General features: G+C 42.2%; 2 protein-coding genes across 2 annotated transcripts in view; both read left to right on the forward strand.

The window, feature by feature from the left end:
* The window catches only part of FREM1 (FRAS1 related extracellular matrix 1), a 77,162-nt gene extending 74,168 nt beyond the window's left edge, over window positions 1-2,994 (forward strand). Inside the window, exons 36-37 of the mRNA XM_083419196.1 lie at window positions 237-322; window positions 1,613-2,994. Of these exons, the coding sequence (XP_083275322.1) occupies window positions 237-322; window positions 1,613-1,812 (286 nt within the window). The 3' untranslated portion in view covers window positions 1,813-2,994. The remainder of the gene's footprint in view (window positions 1-236; window positions 323-1,612) is intronic.
* A 7,190-nt stretch (window positions 2,995-10,184) lies between these two features.
* Window positions 10,185-13,080, forward strand: CER1 (cerberus 1, DAN family BMP antagonist). Its single transcript, XM_083421255.1, has 2 exons — window positions 10,185-10,681; window positions 11,854-13,080. The coding sequence occupies exons 1-2, from the start codon at window positions 10,187-10,189 to the stop codon at window positions 12,145-12,147; spliced, it is 789 nt and encodes a 262-aa protein (XP_083277381.1). The 5' UTR covers window positions 10,185-10,186; the 3' UTR covers window positions 12,148-13,080.
* Window positions 13,081-16,654: the final 3,574 nt, after the last annotated feature.

The following is a 16,654-nucleotide window of genomic DNA, read 5'->3' on the forward strand; positions in this document are numbered from 1 at the left end:
TCATTATCCATATGCTCGTTGAGATATAGTAACCGTACATTGTCCCTTTATCAGCAGAACGGATGCTTCTTCTGGATAGCTCAGTTGGTTAGAGCGTGGTGCTGATAATGCCAGGGCTGCAGCGCAGCTGAATATTCCTGCATTGAAGGGGGTTGGATTAGATAATCCTCAGGGTCTCAACTCTACAAGTCTATGATTCTGAGTCTAAAAATCCCTCTCTCCTTTGCTGAGCTTAGGTATCATGGCAGTTTAGTAAGTGTGGCTTCTAAAACACACATGCAGTGGCTGTGGGACTTCAGTGGAAGAAGACCCTTCTGGACAGGTAGGTATACGATCCAACAGACTGTCTACTCTTCAGCCTCTGGCCCACATTTCCCTCAAAATATATGGCACCAAGGTTGACATTATTTTCCTCTCCTGGTCTTTAGGATGGTAATTTCCAAATACCATTCTTTCAAAACATTTCCCTGCTTAAATTATCTTTGCTGCTGTTGTGCAGAAGGTGAATTTCTGGTCTTCCAGGTTTCTGGCACTGAACTTCCAAGCTCACCAGCTCTGTCCTTGGAGCTCTTCAGTGGTTTGGCCATTCTCCCAGCCAGCTTCATTCTTCTGGAGCTTTTCCCTCCTGCCCTAAGAGCTCATGGCTCAGCTTCATATGGCTCAGGATCTAACGGGGAGCAGGCCTTAACCAGATGGCTTCACAGACCTGGCCAAGGGTCAGTAGCTGCAGCCAGTTGTTGTAGTTCCCTATTACAGGTACTAAATCTACACTTACAGCAACTTTTCCTATTCTAGTTCCCCTGTTAGTTTTATGATTTAAATTGGAGTTTGTTTTTACAAGAAAGCTCCCCCAATGTATAACTCATTCTTTGGATTTGCAAGCACACCATACATTTGATACACATTCAAATTACCCATCCACCAAGAATCCTGGGAATTGCCATTTATTTCCCACAAAGCTACAATTCCCATCACCTTTAACAAATGTCCGTTCCCAGGATTCTGTGAATGTGCTTTAAATGTATGGTTAAACCACAGAGCCTTGGACTTGCCAATCAGAAGGTCGGCGGTTCGAATCCCTGCGATGGAGTGAGATCCCGTTGCTCGGTCCCTGCTCCTGCCAACCTAGCAGTTCGAAAGCACATCAAAGTCCAAGTAGATAAATAGGTACCACTCTGGTGGGAAGGTAAACGGCATTTCCGTGTGCTGCTCTGGTTCTCCAGAAGCAGCTTAGTCATGCTGGCCACACAACCTGGAAGCTGTACACCGGCTCCCTCGGCCAATAAAGCGAGATGAGCGCCGCAAAGGGCTACCTTCAGATGTCTTCTAAAGGTTGTATAGGTCCTTATCTGCTTAGCTTGGGGGGGTCTCATAACTGCCTACCCTCCAACATTTCTCCAATGAAAATAGCAGCATCCTAAGGAAAAGCAAGACATTCCAGGTTCAATTCAGAAACGAGGACAGTTTTTGTAAATTTGGAACTGGAAATAGAGACACTTGGAGGGTCTGGGCATGTATGCAGCCTAAGAATATTGCTGAGAGACCAGTCAGGTTGTTCTGAACACTTTGTCAATTATATGACGGTCAACTTGCACATCTGAATTTGTTACAGGCTTCAACGACAGAAGAAATCCAGGCCAGTTCAGATGGAACAATGGAGACCGTGTTGCTTTCACGAACTGGGGGAAAGAGCCGTCACGTCTTTCAAAGAAAGGAAAGAACTGTGTTTTAGTACAGCGGCGGGGGAAATGGCAAAGACAGAACTGCAAGAAGGGCAAAGGACACAATTATATATGCTCTAGGAAACTGTAAAGACAGCTGATGCAAACCTCATCATGTATAAAAATAGATATATTTATTTATAGCCAGGGGTGCTGAAAGGGCATGAAGGTAGAGAGTCAGGTGACCTATTTGTAATAGGTTTTTATACGAAGGGGTTAAAAAATGATAGGGGGAAATGTTACACTGTGACTGATCTCTTTTGTGGTATATCGTGTATGAGTGAAGAACAAGCCTTGTTCGCCCCAGTGTTATTTTCTATCAAGACTCTTCCAAGACATATAAAATATGAAACAGCTAGAGAAGTTGGCGGAGGTTGAGTTTTTTTATACTAAGCCATATGTTACTTGCCTTGTCTTTCCTGAACTGGGTACTCTACCCCTCACAACACTGCAATTGTTTGGTTTTGAAAGGGAAACAGCCATGGGCATAGCCAGGATTTTGGGGAGGGGGACAGAACCTCAGATTTGTATTGATTTTGATTGATTTTTTCCCTCTCCCTCCCCCTTGGCAACACCCATGGAAACAGCCAGCATTCTGTTGGTCAAAGTTTATAAAAGATGCATGATAGTGGCTACAGAAATTTTGGAGCTTTAAGTAAAAAAAAAAAATCAAAATTACTTCCCTTCCCCTTCACACATTTTTATCGACACACAGAGAGGAAATATGGAAGTGGGAACATGGTGAACTCTTTCGAATGACGGTTTCGTGTTGCTATGTTATGGTAATATGCCCAAAGCTGTAATACTTCTGTGAGATTTTTAAAGTTTACATTATGATGGTAACCGAAACTAAAGTACACACAGCCGCTCTTCTGTTTCAAGTGGCACATGGACAGAGCTCCAATGGTAAGCCAGCAATATCATTATAAGTAGGGACGCAGGTGGTGCTGTGGTCTAAACCACTGAGCCTCTTGGGCCTGCTGATCAGGTCGGCAGTTCAAATCCCTGCAATGGGGATGAGCTCCCGTTTTTGTGAGCTCCCATTGCTCTGTCCCAGCTCCTGCCCAACCTAGCAGTTCAAAAGCACGCCAGTGCAAGTAGATAAATAGGTACTGCTGTAGCAGGAAGGTAAACAGTGTTTCCATGCTCTCTGGTTTCTGTCACGGTGTTTCGCTGTGCCAGAAGTGGTTAGTCATGCTGGCCACATGACTCAGAAAGCTGTTTGTGGGCAAACGCCGGCTCCCTTGGCCTGAAAGCAAGATGAGCGCCACAACCCCATAGTCGCCTTTGACAGGACTTAACCATCCAGGGGTCCTTTACCTTTTACCTTTTTTACCTATCATTATAAGTGTGACCTGTCAGCCAAGATGATTGCAGCATTAAAGAATTCCTAGAGAAATTATATTTTTAAAAGAATAATCAGTGATATGCTGCCCTAAGAACATAAGAAAAGCTGTGGTAGATCAGGGCAATAGCTCACCTGGTCCAGCATCCTGTTGGCACAGCACTCTCCCCATCTGTAATTCCCAAAAGTACTCTCCCTCCCTCTGTGGTAGTAATGGCAGCCATCAATAGCTTTAAAGGTAAAGGTAAAGGGACCCCTGACCATTAGGTCCAGTCATGACCGAGTCTGGGGTTGCGACTCTCATCTCGCTTTATTGGCTGAGGGAGCCGACGTACAGCTTCCAGGTCATGTGGCCAGCATAACTAAGCTGCTTCTGGCGAATCAGAGCAGGGCACGGAAATGCCATTTACCTTCCCGCCGGAGCAGTACCTATTTATCTACTTGCACTTTGACGTGCTTTCGAACTGCTAGGTGGGCAGGAGCAGGGACCGAGTAACAGGAGCTCACCCCATCGCGGGGATTCGAACCGCCAACCTTCTAATTGCCAATCCTAGGCTCTGTGGTTTAACCCACAGCACCACCCGCATCCCTTATCAATAGCTTTACCCTCCATGAATCTGCATAATCCTCTTTTAAAGCTATCCCAAGTTCCTGACCATCATCACTACCTCACTACCTCTCCCGTGAGTAACTTCCACAGTTTCACTGTGCATTGGGTAAAATGTCAAACCCAAAGCTTTGTTTGCTTTCTGTCCTTCACTTGTGGTTTCTCTTCTTGCCTCTGCCGGGCCCCAGCATGGACATACAATGGTACCTTAGTTCTTGAACGGTTTTGTTGATAAGCAAATCAGCTCCCGAACACCGCAAACCCGGAAGTAAGTGTTCCGGTTTGTCGATGTTTTTCAGAAGCCAAATGTCTGATACAGGAAACTCCTGCAGCCAACCGGAAGCACGCCTTGGTTTTCGGTTTGGGGAGTCAAACGGACTCCTGGAATGGATTAAGTTCAAGAACCAAGGTACTGTAGTCTTACTTTTCAAGTGTGGGCCAGGGAAACCTGTTTCTTCGAGCTCTTTATTTTTCCTCTCTCTGAGCCATGTCAATAATGTGGACTGCAGCAGAGAAGGGAATTGCCCCTGTAAGAAACACCAATTGAACTTGGAGGACAAAACTAGGGAAAACACCACCTCCCCAAGAGAGGTATGACATGTGTCAAACTCCTAAAGATGACATCATCCTGTTTAGTAGTAAGGACATTTTACCACGCATCAGCCGACCATGCGTTGTACGATGTAAAATAAAATGGTGATGTGTTAGGAAACTATTTTGGAACCCTGGCAATGCAGAAATGGCCTGATGAACTGGAACAGGGGAAAAGAGAAGGGCAGGACTTCTTTTTAAAGTTACAAACCCACAGTTCATCAACATAAAAGCAAGCCTTTAATATACATCTCAAAAGGACTGCAAATAGTTACCCGATGCAAAGAGAATAATTTCCCAGACAGAAGCGAAAAATGCCATGTTAAACTTTGACATAAATAAACATGTAATAGGAGTCATAAAATTACACGCAATCATAAATTCTGTACACAATTGTTTCTCCTCTTAAGACCGTTGAAAAGAAAAATTGTTCTTATTAGATGTGCACATTCTTTCCTGAATGCTCAAGAAAATGTTGTTTATCAACATTGTGGTTTGGTTTTGTTTAATAAAAGGTACTAATCAACTTTTATACCCCTACACACAGTATGCAATATGTACCATAATTTACTGTAATACTTAGAGTGTTAATAAAAAAATGCTCTTATAAATGGATCTCGACTATAGAGTTAGAATCTTTCAACATTCCAGAGTACTGTAAATGCTGTTTTGATACAGAGTCCACTAAACCTATGAGGTGACACAATAACTGGCAAATGTGCTGCTGGAAACTGCAGCATGGCTGTAAAGTGAGAGGGATGGACAATTTGCAATGGGGGAAGGTGCTTAATCCTTCCTCTACCAGTCATAACCCCCCAGCTGGGTTTTCCAGATGCATTATCACCTTGTCAAATGGACAAAGCAGCTGCATGGAAGTAGGGGGGGGGGGTTGTACGGAAAAAAGGAGGCCAGAAAAAGTGCTAAGAACCTTGTTGCTGTTTAGTCGTGTCAGACTCTTCGTGACCCCATGGACCAGAGCATGCCAGGCACTCCTGTCTTCCACTGCCTCCCACAGTTTGGTCAAACTCATACTGGTAGCTTCGAGAACACTATCCAAACATCTCGTCCTCTGTCATCCCCTTCTCCTTGTGCCCTCAATCTTTCCCAACATCAGGGTCTTTTCCAGGGAGTCTTCTTTTCTCATGAGGTGGCCAAAGTATTGGAGCCTCAGCTTCACGATCTGTCCTTCCAGTGAGCACTCAGGGCTGATTTCCTTAAGAATGGATAGGTTTGATCTTCTTGCAGTCCATGGGACACTCAAGAGTCTCCTCCAGCACCAGAATTCAAAAGCTAAGAACCTTAACACCCTCTTTTCCATTACAAAGCCCCTGCTACATTGCAGTGTAGAAGAAGCAAGTGGTGTGTTCTCAGCCCTCTGTTTCCTACTCCTCTCCAAGGCATGCTCTCGTATTCATATAATCATAGAATTCTAGAGCTGAAAGGGACCACAAGGGTCAGCCAGTCCAACCCTCTGCAATGCGGGAATACAAGTTTTGGGCTACAACCCTTAACTATGCAGTCCTCTGTGGGTTTATTCAGAAATAACTCCCACTGTGTGAAGAACATAGGCAGAGTTCTGCATGGATCAAGCCAAAGGTCCATCTAGACCAGCATTCTGTTCTCAACAGTGGCCAAGTAGATGTCTTAATGGTAAGCTCACATGCAAAACCTAAGCACACAAGCACTCATCCTAATAATAATAATACCCTGCCCATCTGGCTGGATTTCCCCAGCCATTCTGGGCGGCTCCCAACAGAATATTAACAATAATAAAGCGATAAAACATCAAATATTAAAAACTTCCCTAAACAGGGCTGCCTTCAGATGTCTTCTAAAAGTCCTTGACATCTGATGGGAGGGCATCCACAGGGCGGGTAGCACTACCAAGAAAGCCCTCTGCCTGGTTCCCTGTAACCTCGCTTCTTGCAGTGAGGGAACTGCCAGAAGGCCCTCGGAGCTGGACCTCAGTGTCTGGGCTGAACAATGGGGGTGGAGATGCTCCTTCAGGTATAGTGGGCCGAGGCCGTTTGGTGCTTTAAAGGTTAGCACCAACACTTTGTATTGTGCTCAGAAACGTACTGGGAGCCAATGTAGGTCTTTCAGGACCAGTGTTATGTGGTCTCAGCAGCCACTCCCAGTCACCAGTCTAGCTTCCACTTTCTGGATTAGTTGTAGTTTCCGAGTCACCTTCAAAGGTAGCCCCACGTAGAGCGCATTGCATCCAAGTGGGACATAACCAGAGCATGCACCACTCTGGTGAGACAGTCCGCAGGCAGGTAGGGTCTCAGCCTGCGTACCAGATGGAGCTGGTAGACAGCTGCCCACCTGTGATTCCCCAGCAACTGGTATTTGAAGGGATAGTGCCTCTGACAGGGGAGGTTGAACATAACCATTGTAGCTAGTAGCTATTGTTAGCTTTATCCTTCTAAACTTGCTCTTCAGGTCATCCAAGTTGGTGGGCATCAATACCACTTGTGAGAGCAAATTTCACTGTTTATGAAGCACTTCCTTCTGAGTGTGGTGGGGCTCTGAGAAGTGTGTGGGATTGCACCTAAAAAGATACACATGCACTTCTGTAGATAAGAGACACTGCTTCTCGAGCAGCTGGAACCTTGTAATCTGGTGCTCTCGTAACCCAAATGATGTCCATTAAGAAAGAGAAGAATCTGAAAAGGGGAGACTTTTATTTTTCCTTCAGATTGGAGGACTCAAATGGTTACCCCAAGTCAGGGTTTTCCAATGCTCCTTGAGGATTGTGATTTGGAGCACACATGCAGACAGTCCCAACATGCACTACTGTTTAGAAGAGTCAGAAAGAGACATTTTTAAGTTCTTTGAAATGAGAGTGTAAGGTGTGCCCTCAAATGGTTAAGGTATCTCCAGACCACCCAGAAACCTGGGATGTAGGGCACACATTGCTCAAAATAGACTCTCCTTCTTCAAATGATCACTTGCCACCTCTGGTTCCACAAGCTGCCTTCTGCTTACACAAACATTAGATGCAATGTGTTTAAGATTGGTAATTGGTGTCTCTTTTGAAAATGCAAGCTATAGTCGCATCCCCCCCTTTATGTTACATATATGAAGCTGCCTATGGGCAACAGTTTTTATATTTGTTTATTTCACATCCAACAGTGTTTTGAGCAGTAAATCGAAGAGAGAGCACATTATTAATTATCATTATCATTATCATTATTATTATTATTATTATTATTATTATTATTATTATTATTATTCCCTGCCCATCTGGCTGGATTTCCCTAGCGACTCTGGGTGGCCAAAAGTACATATAAAACATATTAATGTATCAAACATTAAAAACAGGGCTGCCTTCAGATGTCTTCTAAAAGTCAGATAGTTGTTCATTTCCTTTACATTTTTAAGAAAATGGAAGGCAAGTTCAAGGCACTCTGCTAGGCTAAAATATATTTTAAATCCAAACTAAAATGTATTATCCTTACTAATAACACTGCAAACCAAACTAAACACTGAGCATGCTTCTGAATCCAGCTGATTTTCCCCCCATTCAGCCTCCGAACTCATTTCCTTCCAGTCGCTGAAGTTGTAATCCCTGTGTAAACAGCTGTCTGTGTATTCCTGATGCCATTTGCTTTTCCCAAGCACCCGGCTTGCTTTCATTCTGCTTTCCTCCTAAGGCGATCCACAATCCTGCTCACTCTTGCCAATCCACAATCCGATTCGACGGAGAGAATGCTTTCAGACAGTCAAGCAAACCCAAAATAAGGCAGGATATGGAAACCAGGCTACAGTCTGTCAGGGGCAGCTGGGAGAAACTCTGCAAACCATCACAAATTTTTTCTCTCTGTGCCGGGCAGCGTGTGTGTGTGTGTGTGTGCCAGCCACATGCCTGTCTGCAAAGCAGGATACACTTTGAGCTCCTCAAAGTGTTGGGAAAGTCGAGATATAAATGTTAACAACAACAACAACACCACTTCAGTTATCTGTCAAAGTGAGTTTCAGTCAATAAAAAAATAAATAATAAAATGGTGACACAGGACTCTGTTATTTCCGTTAGAACGATAGGGAACAACTATGTCGGAATCAGTTACTTTAATTGCTCTTTGCATTTTTGTTGTCTCAGCTCCCGAAGTCAGGAAGCAAAAGAGTAGCTCACTCTGCCATCTGCCCCCTGTAGTAGTGTATATATTTATAAAGACTTCAGTTATGATCCCAGATCTTACGTGTATAGCAGCCAGGAGATTCTTGCCCAATGCAACTCCCAATGGCATTGTAAATCTAGATGAAAATATACAGAGTTAAATCATGGTCATGGGCGTAGCCAAGGGGGGACAGAAGGGCACCTGCCCCCCCCCCCCAGCCTCAAAAAATATTGAAAAGCATTAAAAATACTCAATTAACTGAGGTTCTGCCCAGCAGAAGACTGCCCCCCCCCCCCCGCAACAAAAGTCTGCCACTCATAATGTCCTCTTTGTGGGGGGATTTATAATGGTGCTCTCACAAAAAAGCTCAACAACTTTTTGGGCGATCTCCTCCAAAAGCCACCTCCCCCAAAGAAATCCTGTCTACACCAGTAATAAGTATTGCATTAATATGGGAAGGTATCAAGACCTGAACTCCTGGGGATTGCCATTCTAAATAAAAAAGATAGGAGGTACAAGTTATTGCCTGATATCAGTTGCTTATGGCGTGATGCATATTTGATCCTCATATGGATGACAGCTGCATCTTGGGTTGGGCTAGATGACCCTCAGGTTCCCTTCTAACTCTAAGATTTGATGAATCTGTGAATAGTTGGACGAGATCTGTTGAAATTAAGGGACATGACTAATTTAGGTCCATTCATTTCAGTGGGTCTGTCCTGAACAGAACTTAGTTGGAACTTAGCCCATTGTGATTTCTGTGCTGATTGACACACCACTTTCAGTTTTTGTTTTTATTTTAAAAAGGAAGTGATGAGGAGTGTAATGATGTGCTAATGAATCTGCCCATAGCAAAATGTTTGCAGACATGGGTTGCATATGATACCCGGCTGCGTGAATATCATCTAGCCCAGAAGCACGATAGCTAATTTTGAAGGTGGCACTGTGCTGAGGTGGGAAAGGGGGTATTATCTCTACTTACAATAAAAAGCAGGGCTGGAAGAACTTTGGCCATGTTTGTTTGTTTTTTGTTGTGGGGGGGGGGGGGTTTGTTAGCAGTAGTGACTGGACTGCTCCATACAGTATATGTTTTTACAATGTTATTAGTTCTCTTTAACATGATAACCACTTCATAAAGTCACAGAAATCACTCTCTTCGTAGCCGCATTAAATGACACATTTAATGTCTCGCATTCCCCTCAGTATTTACCACAGTGTGTGCACCTGAAGTAAAAAGGGGAGAAAAGCTGTCTGTTTGGCCATAAATGCCATTGGAATTTTACAAATATAGGCACATCGTGCTCAGAGAGATGATTTAACCTTGCTTTAACCTACACCTACAAATGTGGCAGTCTTCCTTTTGTTGTGTTGAGCGGCTACATTCCTTTGTTGTGCTCTCGTGAGATATTCAGCAGGGCAGAAAGAAGCTAATACACAAGTGGGAACTTTTCCACAGTTCCTAGACAGCAGCTAAACAATCAGTCCAAACATTTAAAATCACTCCCTGGCAAGGAAAACACATTTTACTGTAGATCCAAACTTTGAATACACATCCTCCAAGAGTAAAAAGGAAGGATAAGATGCCCTTGGCCTGGAGTCTGGGGTTAATGAGTGTTAATGGGTGTCACCTTCTTGGTCCCCATTTTTTTATCTCTTCCTCATGCCCCCCCCCCCCAATTTGGAGCAGCTGGAATCTAAAACTTCAGGCCCTGTGTATAAATATAGCAGTCTGCCTTCAGCCTTTTTTGAAACTGCAAGAGAGTGAGGAAGGGAAAAGCACACCAGAATTTTTTAAAAGGTCATGTTTTTGTTGTTGCTCCAGATGATGCTGCTTTCATGGCTTGGAACAACAGAGCAAATGGCTGTACTGCAAAAGAAAAGGAGATTTCTACACCTCCTGCCTCAAGACAGAGATACGCTAGTGAAATATCTAAGGGGACAAGAAGGAACTCTGGCAGATACTGGTTTGTTTGGGACACACCTCTTGGCAGAAATGGAGGGCGAGAGGCAAAATGGCTCAGAGGTGCCTAGGTTTCTTTTGGCCTATAAAGATAGACATGCCACTCAAGATTTGGGAAACAGAATTTCTTCCGCAACTGCATCTCCAGAGAGAACGCAAAACGCTCCTTGCCACCCTCACAGGAAAAGGGAAGCAGAACTGCCCTTCAGGAAAGATGCCAAGAAGTTCTGGGACCTTTTCATGTTGAAAAGCAAGTCACGGTCTGATGTGATTGTCCTTCCAATCAAGACAAATGAAATGTATCAGGAGACCTGCAGCACCATCCCATTCTCTCAGGTAAAGTTAAATCTTAAAATCAGCACTTAACCCAACGCTCCTTCTATATACTTAGGAACATCCAGTGACGCTACTATTTGCATTGCAACTTTAATTTGCAAAATGGTTCACACACACACACCCATAGTAACCCTGTGAGGCAGGCCATTGTTTTCCAGTTTTACAGAAGTGCGAGGGCTGATTTGCCCATGGTCTTATCAGTGCAAAATTTGCTTATAGAAGCAAAAAACATTACAAGTGTCTGTGCCAGAGACAGCCTGTAGCTTTGGGCGGCTAAAAAGTTTCGTTGCAATAGCCTGTTTGTTTATTTGTTCTAGTTACAAGTAGGTAGCCGTGCTGGTCTGCTGTAGTTGAAACAAAATAATAAAATTCCTTCCAGTAGCACCTTAGCGACCAACTAAGTTTGCAATTGGTATGAGCTTTCGTGTGCATGCACACTTCTTCAGATTTGTTTTGTTTTTATAAAAATTTACAAACACTTGGAAGCGTGTCAATGCTTCAGGTGCATGATTCCCATTTTATACGATGGAAGTTTCAGAAAACAATATACAGTGCTAGATTTTAGAGCACAGGAAAGTATGTTTCTGCCTTGAATTTATTTTCATTTTATTTATCTGAGCTATTTCTATACCACTTAATACTTAATACTTGACACTACACAAAAATGATAAAAAACCGTACAGTGGATAAAATTTTATATATATATAAAAAACCAGAAACTCTCCTAAAATGCCTGTTGAAATAGAAAAAGGGCCTATTCCCACCCACCCACCCACCCACCCCAGTAATTGTAGCAGCAAATATAAAAAGTGACTTAATTTTTTAACAAAAAATGTATTTCTGTATAGAAGATAATGGTTTTATATGGATCTCATGTAGCATACTAGTTGAGTGCCTGAGAAATGTGCTTACAAGCCCTGGCTCAAATCTCTGTTTAGCTGTGAACTCACTGGTAGTCAGATAGAAAGCCACTATTTCTCACTCCCCTATTTGTAATATGGAAATAATATTACTGGCCCACTACATAGTGTTGATCTAAAGACTACTGAGATACGTTTTGAATAATGCCTTCATATTTCAAAAGTATTCCATATGATTCCATTTCTTGTATTTATATGCTCTCTAATGAAGTGCCATAGAACGTGCTTTAACAGCGGTGCGCTTTCTTTCAGAGCATTGCACATGAGAACTGTGAGGATCTGGTGGTGCAAAACAACTTGTGCTTCGGCAGGTGCAGCTCTTTTCACGTTCCTGGTCTTGAGGATCGCCTTTACACCTTTTGCTCGCACTGCTTGCCCACCAAGTTTTCCACGGAACGTTTGGAGATGAATTGCACAACCGCTGCTCCTGTAATCAAGGTCGTCATGATCGTTGAAGAATGCAAGTGTGAGGTTCAGAAAACAACAGATCTCAAAATGGGATTTCTGCACTCAGATCTGCATGCCAATGTGTATGAACAAAACTGAGCCTTTCAAAACGAACTTTTCTTAGTAGATTTTTATCACTGGCAAGAATAGCCAGGACTTCAGTTTAATGCCAATACAACATCTTGAAGAAGCCTCTGGTACAGTTTGTGCAAGTGTAAGAGAGTGAGTGAGTGAGTGAGTGAGTGAGTGAGTGAGTGAGTGAGTGAGATAGAGATTCTCCACACATGAGATTAAAGAGCTGAGTTGATCAGCTACTACTATAGGTGCCCTTTACCTGTTTTTAGGTGCACACCACAGTTTTTCATGTCTGTAATTGTGATTTCTGACCGAAATTATGTCCCAGTTTATTTATTAGGTGCCCATATACCCAGTTAGTTCAGCTGCACTCTGGGCACAACAATGCAGGAATGTGTTGAGGATTGCCTCTTAACTGATGGAGCCACCTAATTAATTATCAAACTGAAAAAAGGGGGGATTCTTTCTATGCAAATCTTTCTGAGCACTCATGGGCAATAATACCTTGTCAATCCATTTATCCTTATGTCCTTAGTTCTCTGAATAAAGCAACCAGAACTCAGTTTTCCTAACCTTTCATTACCAAAAAAATCCCATCCGGATCAAAGGGAATTTTCAATACTGAGAACTTGACGGATTGGGCCCTAACTGTGAATATGCACCATTTAGAAAGGAGGTATAAAGAGGAAAACAGCAGCTGTAGTAATTGTTAATTAGATTAGTGCCTTAGCTTTTGGGGGTGAGTGTTTAATTAACCCAGCAATGATCAGCTGCATGTAATTAACACTGTATTCTGTTATATCAAGGATGTGTTAATTGGATCTGATTTTCAGAGTCAACTTCCATATTCAGAGCAAGTTGAGCCCAGGTGCTAACGGAATATTGCTCCAAAAAAAAAAGGAAGGAAGAAAAAACAAATTCAAGCCAGAGGACAGTGGTCTTGTATACACCCCAGGGACTGTTAACTGTAGTTACATTTGAAACTTAGACAGGGTAACTGTTTCTGCAAAGTTCCCTTTGCTTTTAATTTGTCATAGTGTTCTATTTTATTTTACAGGATTTTCAGAGCTATTCCTAATTGCGGGGATGGGGTGGGGGAGGACAGTTTCCAATTATTGCAATGGTGCATCTTATACAGAGACTGTTAACTTTAAGACTTTTTAAATGAAGTTAATTGTCAGCCCCTAGAGTACACTTCTTCTCTGCTTTAGAATATCAGATTAATCACCACAAATACCTGCACAGTTTCACAATGCCAGTAAAGTTTAATCAACACTGTGTTCCATGGGTTTTTTATTTTTGGTTGCTGATAGAAGAGGTTCAGTTGGAGACAACTGTAACACCTTGATACTCTGAAGCGCTTTCCAGGAGCACAAAACCCTTTCAATGCCATTTAATTTTTATTTTAGCCATTGACACTGAAAGATCCACTGCTTGCAAGTTAATAAAAGTAGAATACTAATAATATAATTATTCAGGCCTTTTTTGTTATCAGCAACATATTAAAATTGATCATTTTGTCCATTATTAGATTTACCTGTTAATAGCTTCAAAGCATATACGATCTTGCTTTGTGGAAAAAGTTGGTAACTATATGGTATTGCTTCTTTTAATGCATATATGTTAATAATTTAGGCTGCAGTCCTAGGAACTATTCGTCTAAATTCATGTGTATGTGACTCTAGTAACATGAGTGGCTAGTTGGCACCATGGATAGTGTTCTAATAAACCTCTAATAAACCTTAGGACATATTCACATGTACAGATGTATCATTGTGTGTATCATCGCCACCTGTAAAATGGCAAACTTGTGTCTCCTCCGAACCATTTCAGGTTACAGGTGAGTCTCACATATGACTGAATACTCTGCCATGCACAAGAAAAGTACCGGTCGTATGTCAAGGGAACAGACAAACTTCAACCCTTATCCTTAACATCTAATTTTCTGCGTACAAGGGTTCCTCAATATGTGGAACACCTTAACTGAAAAATACTGGTTAAGATAGCATGAGGTGTTTCTAGTTGTTGTTACAGATATTCAAGGAAGAACATAGTTGTTTGAGCTTGCTTTCTGTGATATTCTTTGAAAAGCCAGTATCCCTTGCCATCATTTCCACCTTACAGGATTGTTGTGAAGATAAAGATTTTAAAGCATATTTTGTATGCACTATGTCGGTAGTAGTATTAGTGCATCTTCTGAACAAAACCCAGTATTTTGCCACAAAACAATTGTAACAAAGCAAACACAAATATATAGGTAATAAAACAAACTAAAATTTAATCATCTTCTCAATAAATTTCTCACAACATAAGAATAGTTACCCACAGAGTGTTCTTATTCAACTGCCTAAATAAATCCTACTTATTTCAATACTGCTCTACAGTGGTACCTCGGGTTACACACGGTTCAGGTTACAGACTCTGCTAACCCAGAAATATTACCTCGGGTTAAGAACTTTGCTTCAGGATGAGAACAGAAATTGTGCTCTGGCGGCGCGGCAGCAGCAGGAGGCCCCATTAGCTAAAGTTGTGCTTCAGGTTAAGAACAGTTTCAGGTTAAGTACGGACCTCCGGAACGAATTAAGTGCTTAATCTGAGGTACCACTGTATTCCAAATACACATGATTAGGATTGTAACCCAAAGCATGTGTCCAGTGTAATTTTGGGGGGGAATAGATGATGGATGTGCACAACTCTGCCTTGATGTGGAAAACCAGCGTCATATTAGTTCTGTTTCATGCATATCATTTGAAAGTGTAAAAATGTCCCTGGCCCATCAGCATCAGAAAAGTTTGCTAAATGCATATGTTTGGAGTTAAAAGCTCATGTGGAGGTATGCATATTAAAGCATGGCTGGAAAAACGGTGGAGATTCTGGTTTACAGATCATGCCTTAAATGCATTGGAAGGGCCAAAACCTGCATTAGCATTGCAAAATATCCTTCTGGTGTAGGAGGCTTATAGAACAAAGTGCCATCCCTTCTTTTGCAGGCTGCCTCCATAAGAGAGCATCAGCTGCCGCTACACATGGCATGATTTTAGCATGCTGATTTAATATTTACAGAGTGCCAATAAAATTTTTATGACGACAGCTGGTGGTTCCTGTGGTAATTTATAAACAACAACATAACACAGACATCAGGGAACTCCCGAGGAAGGTTCTGCATGGCTGTACAATATTTAGGAATATCAGACACAAGGTTGTTTCTCCAAACACGGAAAGGGTTTTTGTTTTTGTTTTTTTCTCCTTTGCTTTGCAGGTTTTTAAGGATCATTGCAGAATGCATTGCTGAAAGACTTTCTGCAGCTGAACTGCACAGTTCAAACTTAACTTTGTAGCACTCAAAAGTCACAATACCTGTATGTTTTCTCTCGAGGGCTGAAACAGCAGATGTGTTTTAAGAAACAACCTGTCTGTTGACTTACAGAATACAGAGTCTGTATTCTTCCTATACTGTACCAGATTTTCACAGGCCTGTTTCTGTGGACCTGATAAGCCTGCAATTTCATTGTGGTTGGACATTGCCGGATTTACGTATAAGCTAAACAAGCTATAGCTTAGGGCCCCACTCTCTTGGGCCCCCCCAAAAAATTAAAGGAAAAAAAACTGGGTGTACATTTCCAAAACATAAGATAAAAAACAAATAAAATAAAACTTAGATTCAGCAACAGTGCTTTGTGTTGTGTAATTTAAGCAATGCGCCCCGCCTGCTAGCTTGCTCCCTAAAATATCACATATAAAGGGCCGCATTACCTTCAGTAGCTTAGGGCCTCATCAAACCTAAATCCAGCCCTGTGGTTGGAAGACCTATTAAACCTTCCAGACAAGTTAATTACCTTCCAGGAGAAGCAGAATTTCTCAGCGCTCCAACTGGTAAACCCAGTTGGGACTGAGTCTTGCTCCAGCAAGGGTCAATGTCACAAGTCCTTTCCCTTCTCAAGTCCTTTTTAAAATCAGCAGAATAAATGTTTTATTCTGTTGTATTTCAGCTCCCCCCCCCCTTTGGAGGCCCCATTTATGATGCTGGGGTGCATGGCACCTACAATTAACACCACATCACCCCCCCACTGCCATCCCCCAAGCAGCATGGTTATTAGAGAGGACAAAGTTGTCACTTCATGTAACTAGTGCCAAGGAAGTGTGTGGAAAACAAGATTAAATCCTCTCATTCACAAAGAGAGGCTCATAGTCTGTCTAACCTTTCTGGTTCCTACTTTGTACTGAAGACCACCAGGCTCAACAAGATTGCAAACAGCCTGGGCATGAAGCATCTTTTTTAAAAATTATTATTATTATTATTATTATTATTATTATTATTATTATTATTGCTTTGAACAGCGAAGACTGCCATATCCTTTAAAAGCACTATTCCACTATTTTTAAAAGCCGGCTTCATATTTCCCATTTTGGGAGACAAACTTTTTTTCTCCACAGCCATTGAAATACATACCGTATTTTTCGCTCTATAAGACGCACCAGACCACAAGACGCACCTAGTTTTGGGAGGAGGAAAACAAGGAAAAAAATATTC

Source organism: Podarcis tiliguerta, assembly GCF_965153285.1.
Source record: "Podarcis tiliguerta genome assembly, chromosome: 17".
In the NCBI taxonomy this organism is placed as follows: domain Eukaryota; kingdom Metazoa; phylum Chordata; class Lepidosauria; order Squamata; family Lacertidae; genus Podarcis; species Podarcis tiliguerta.

Coding starts and splice junctions, on each gene's coding strand:
- CER1 (XM_083421255.1), top strand. CDS start 10,187: ATGTTTTTGTTGTTGCTCCAGATGATGCTGCTTTCATGGCTTGGAACA. Junction 10,682..11,853: donor GCACCATCCCATTCTCTCAG/GTAAAGTTAAAT, acceptor GCTTTCTTTCAG/AGCATTGCACATGAGAACTG.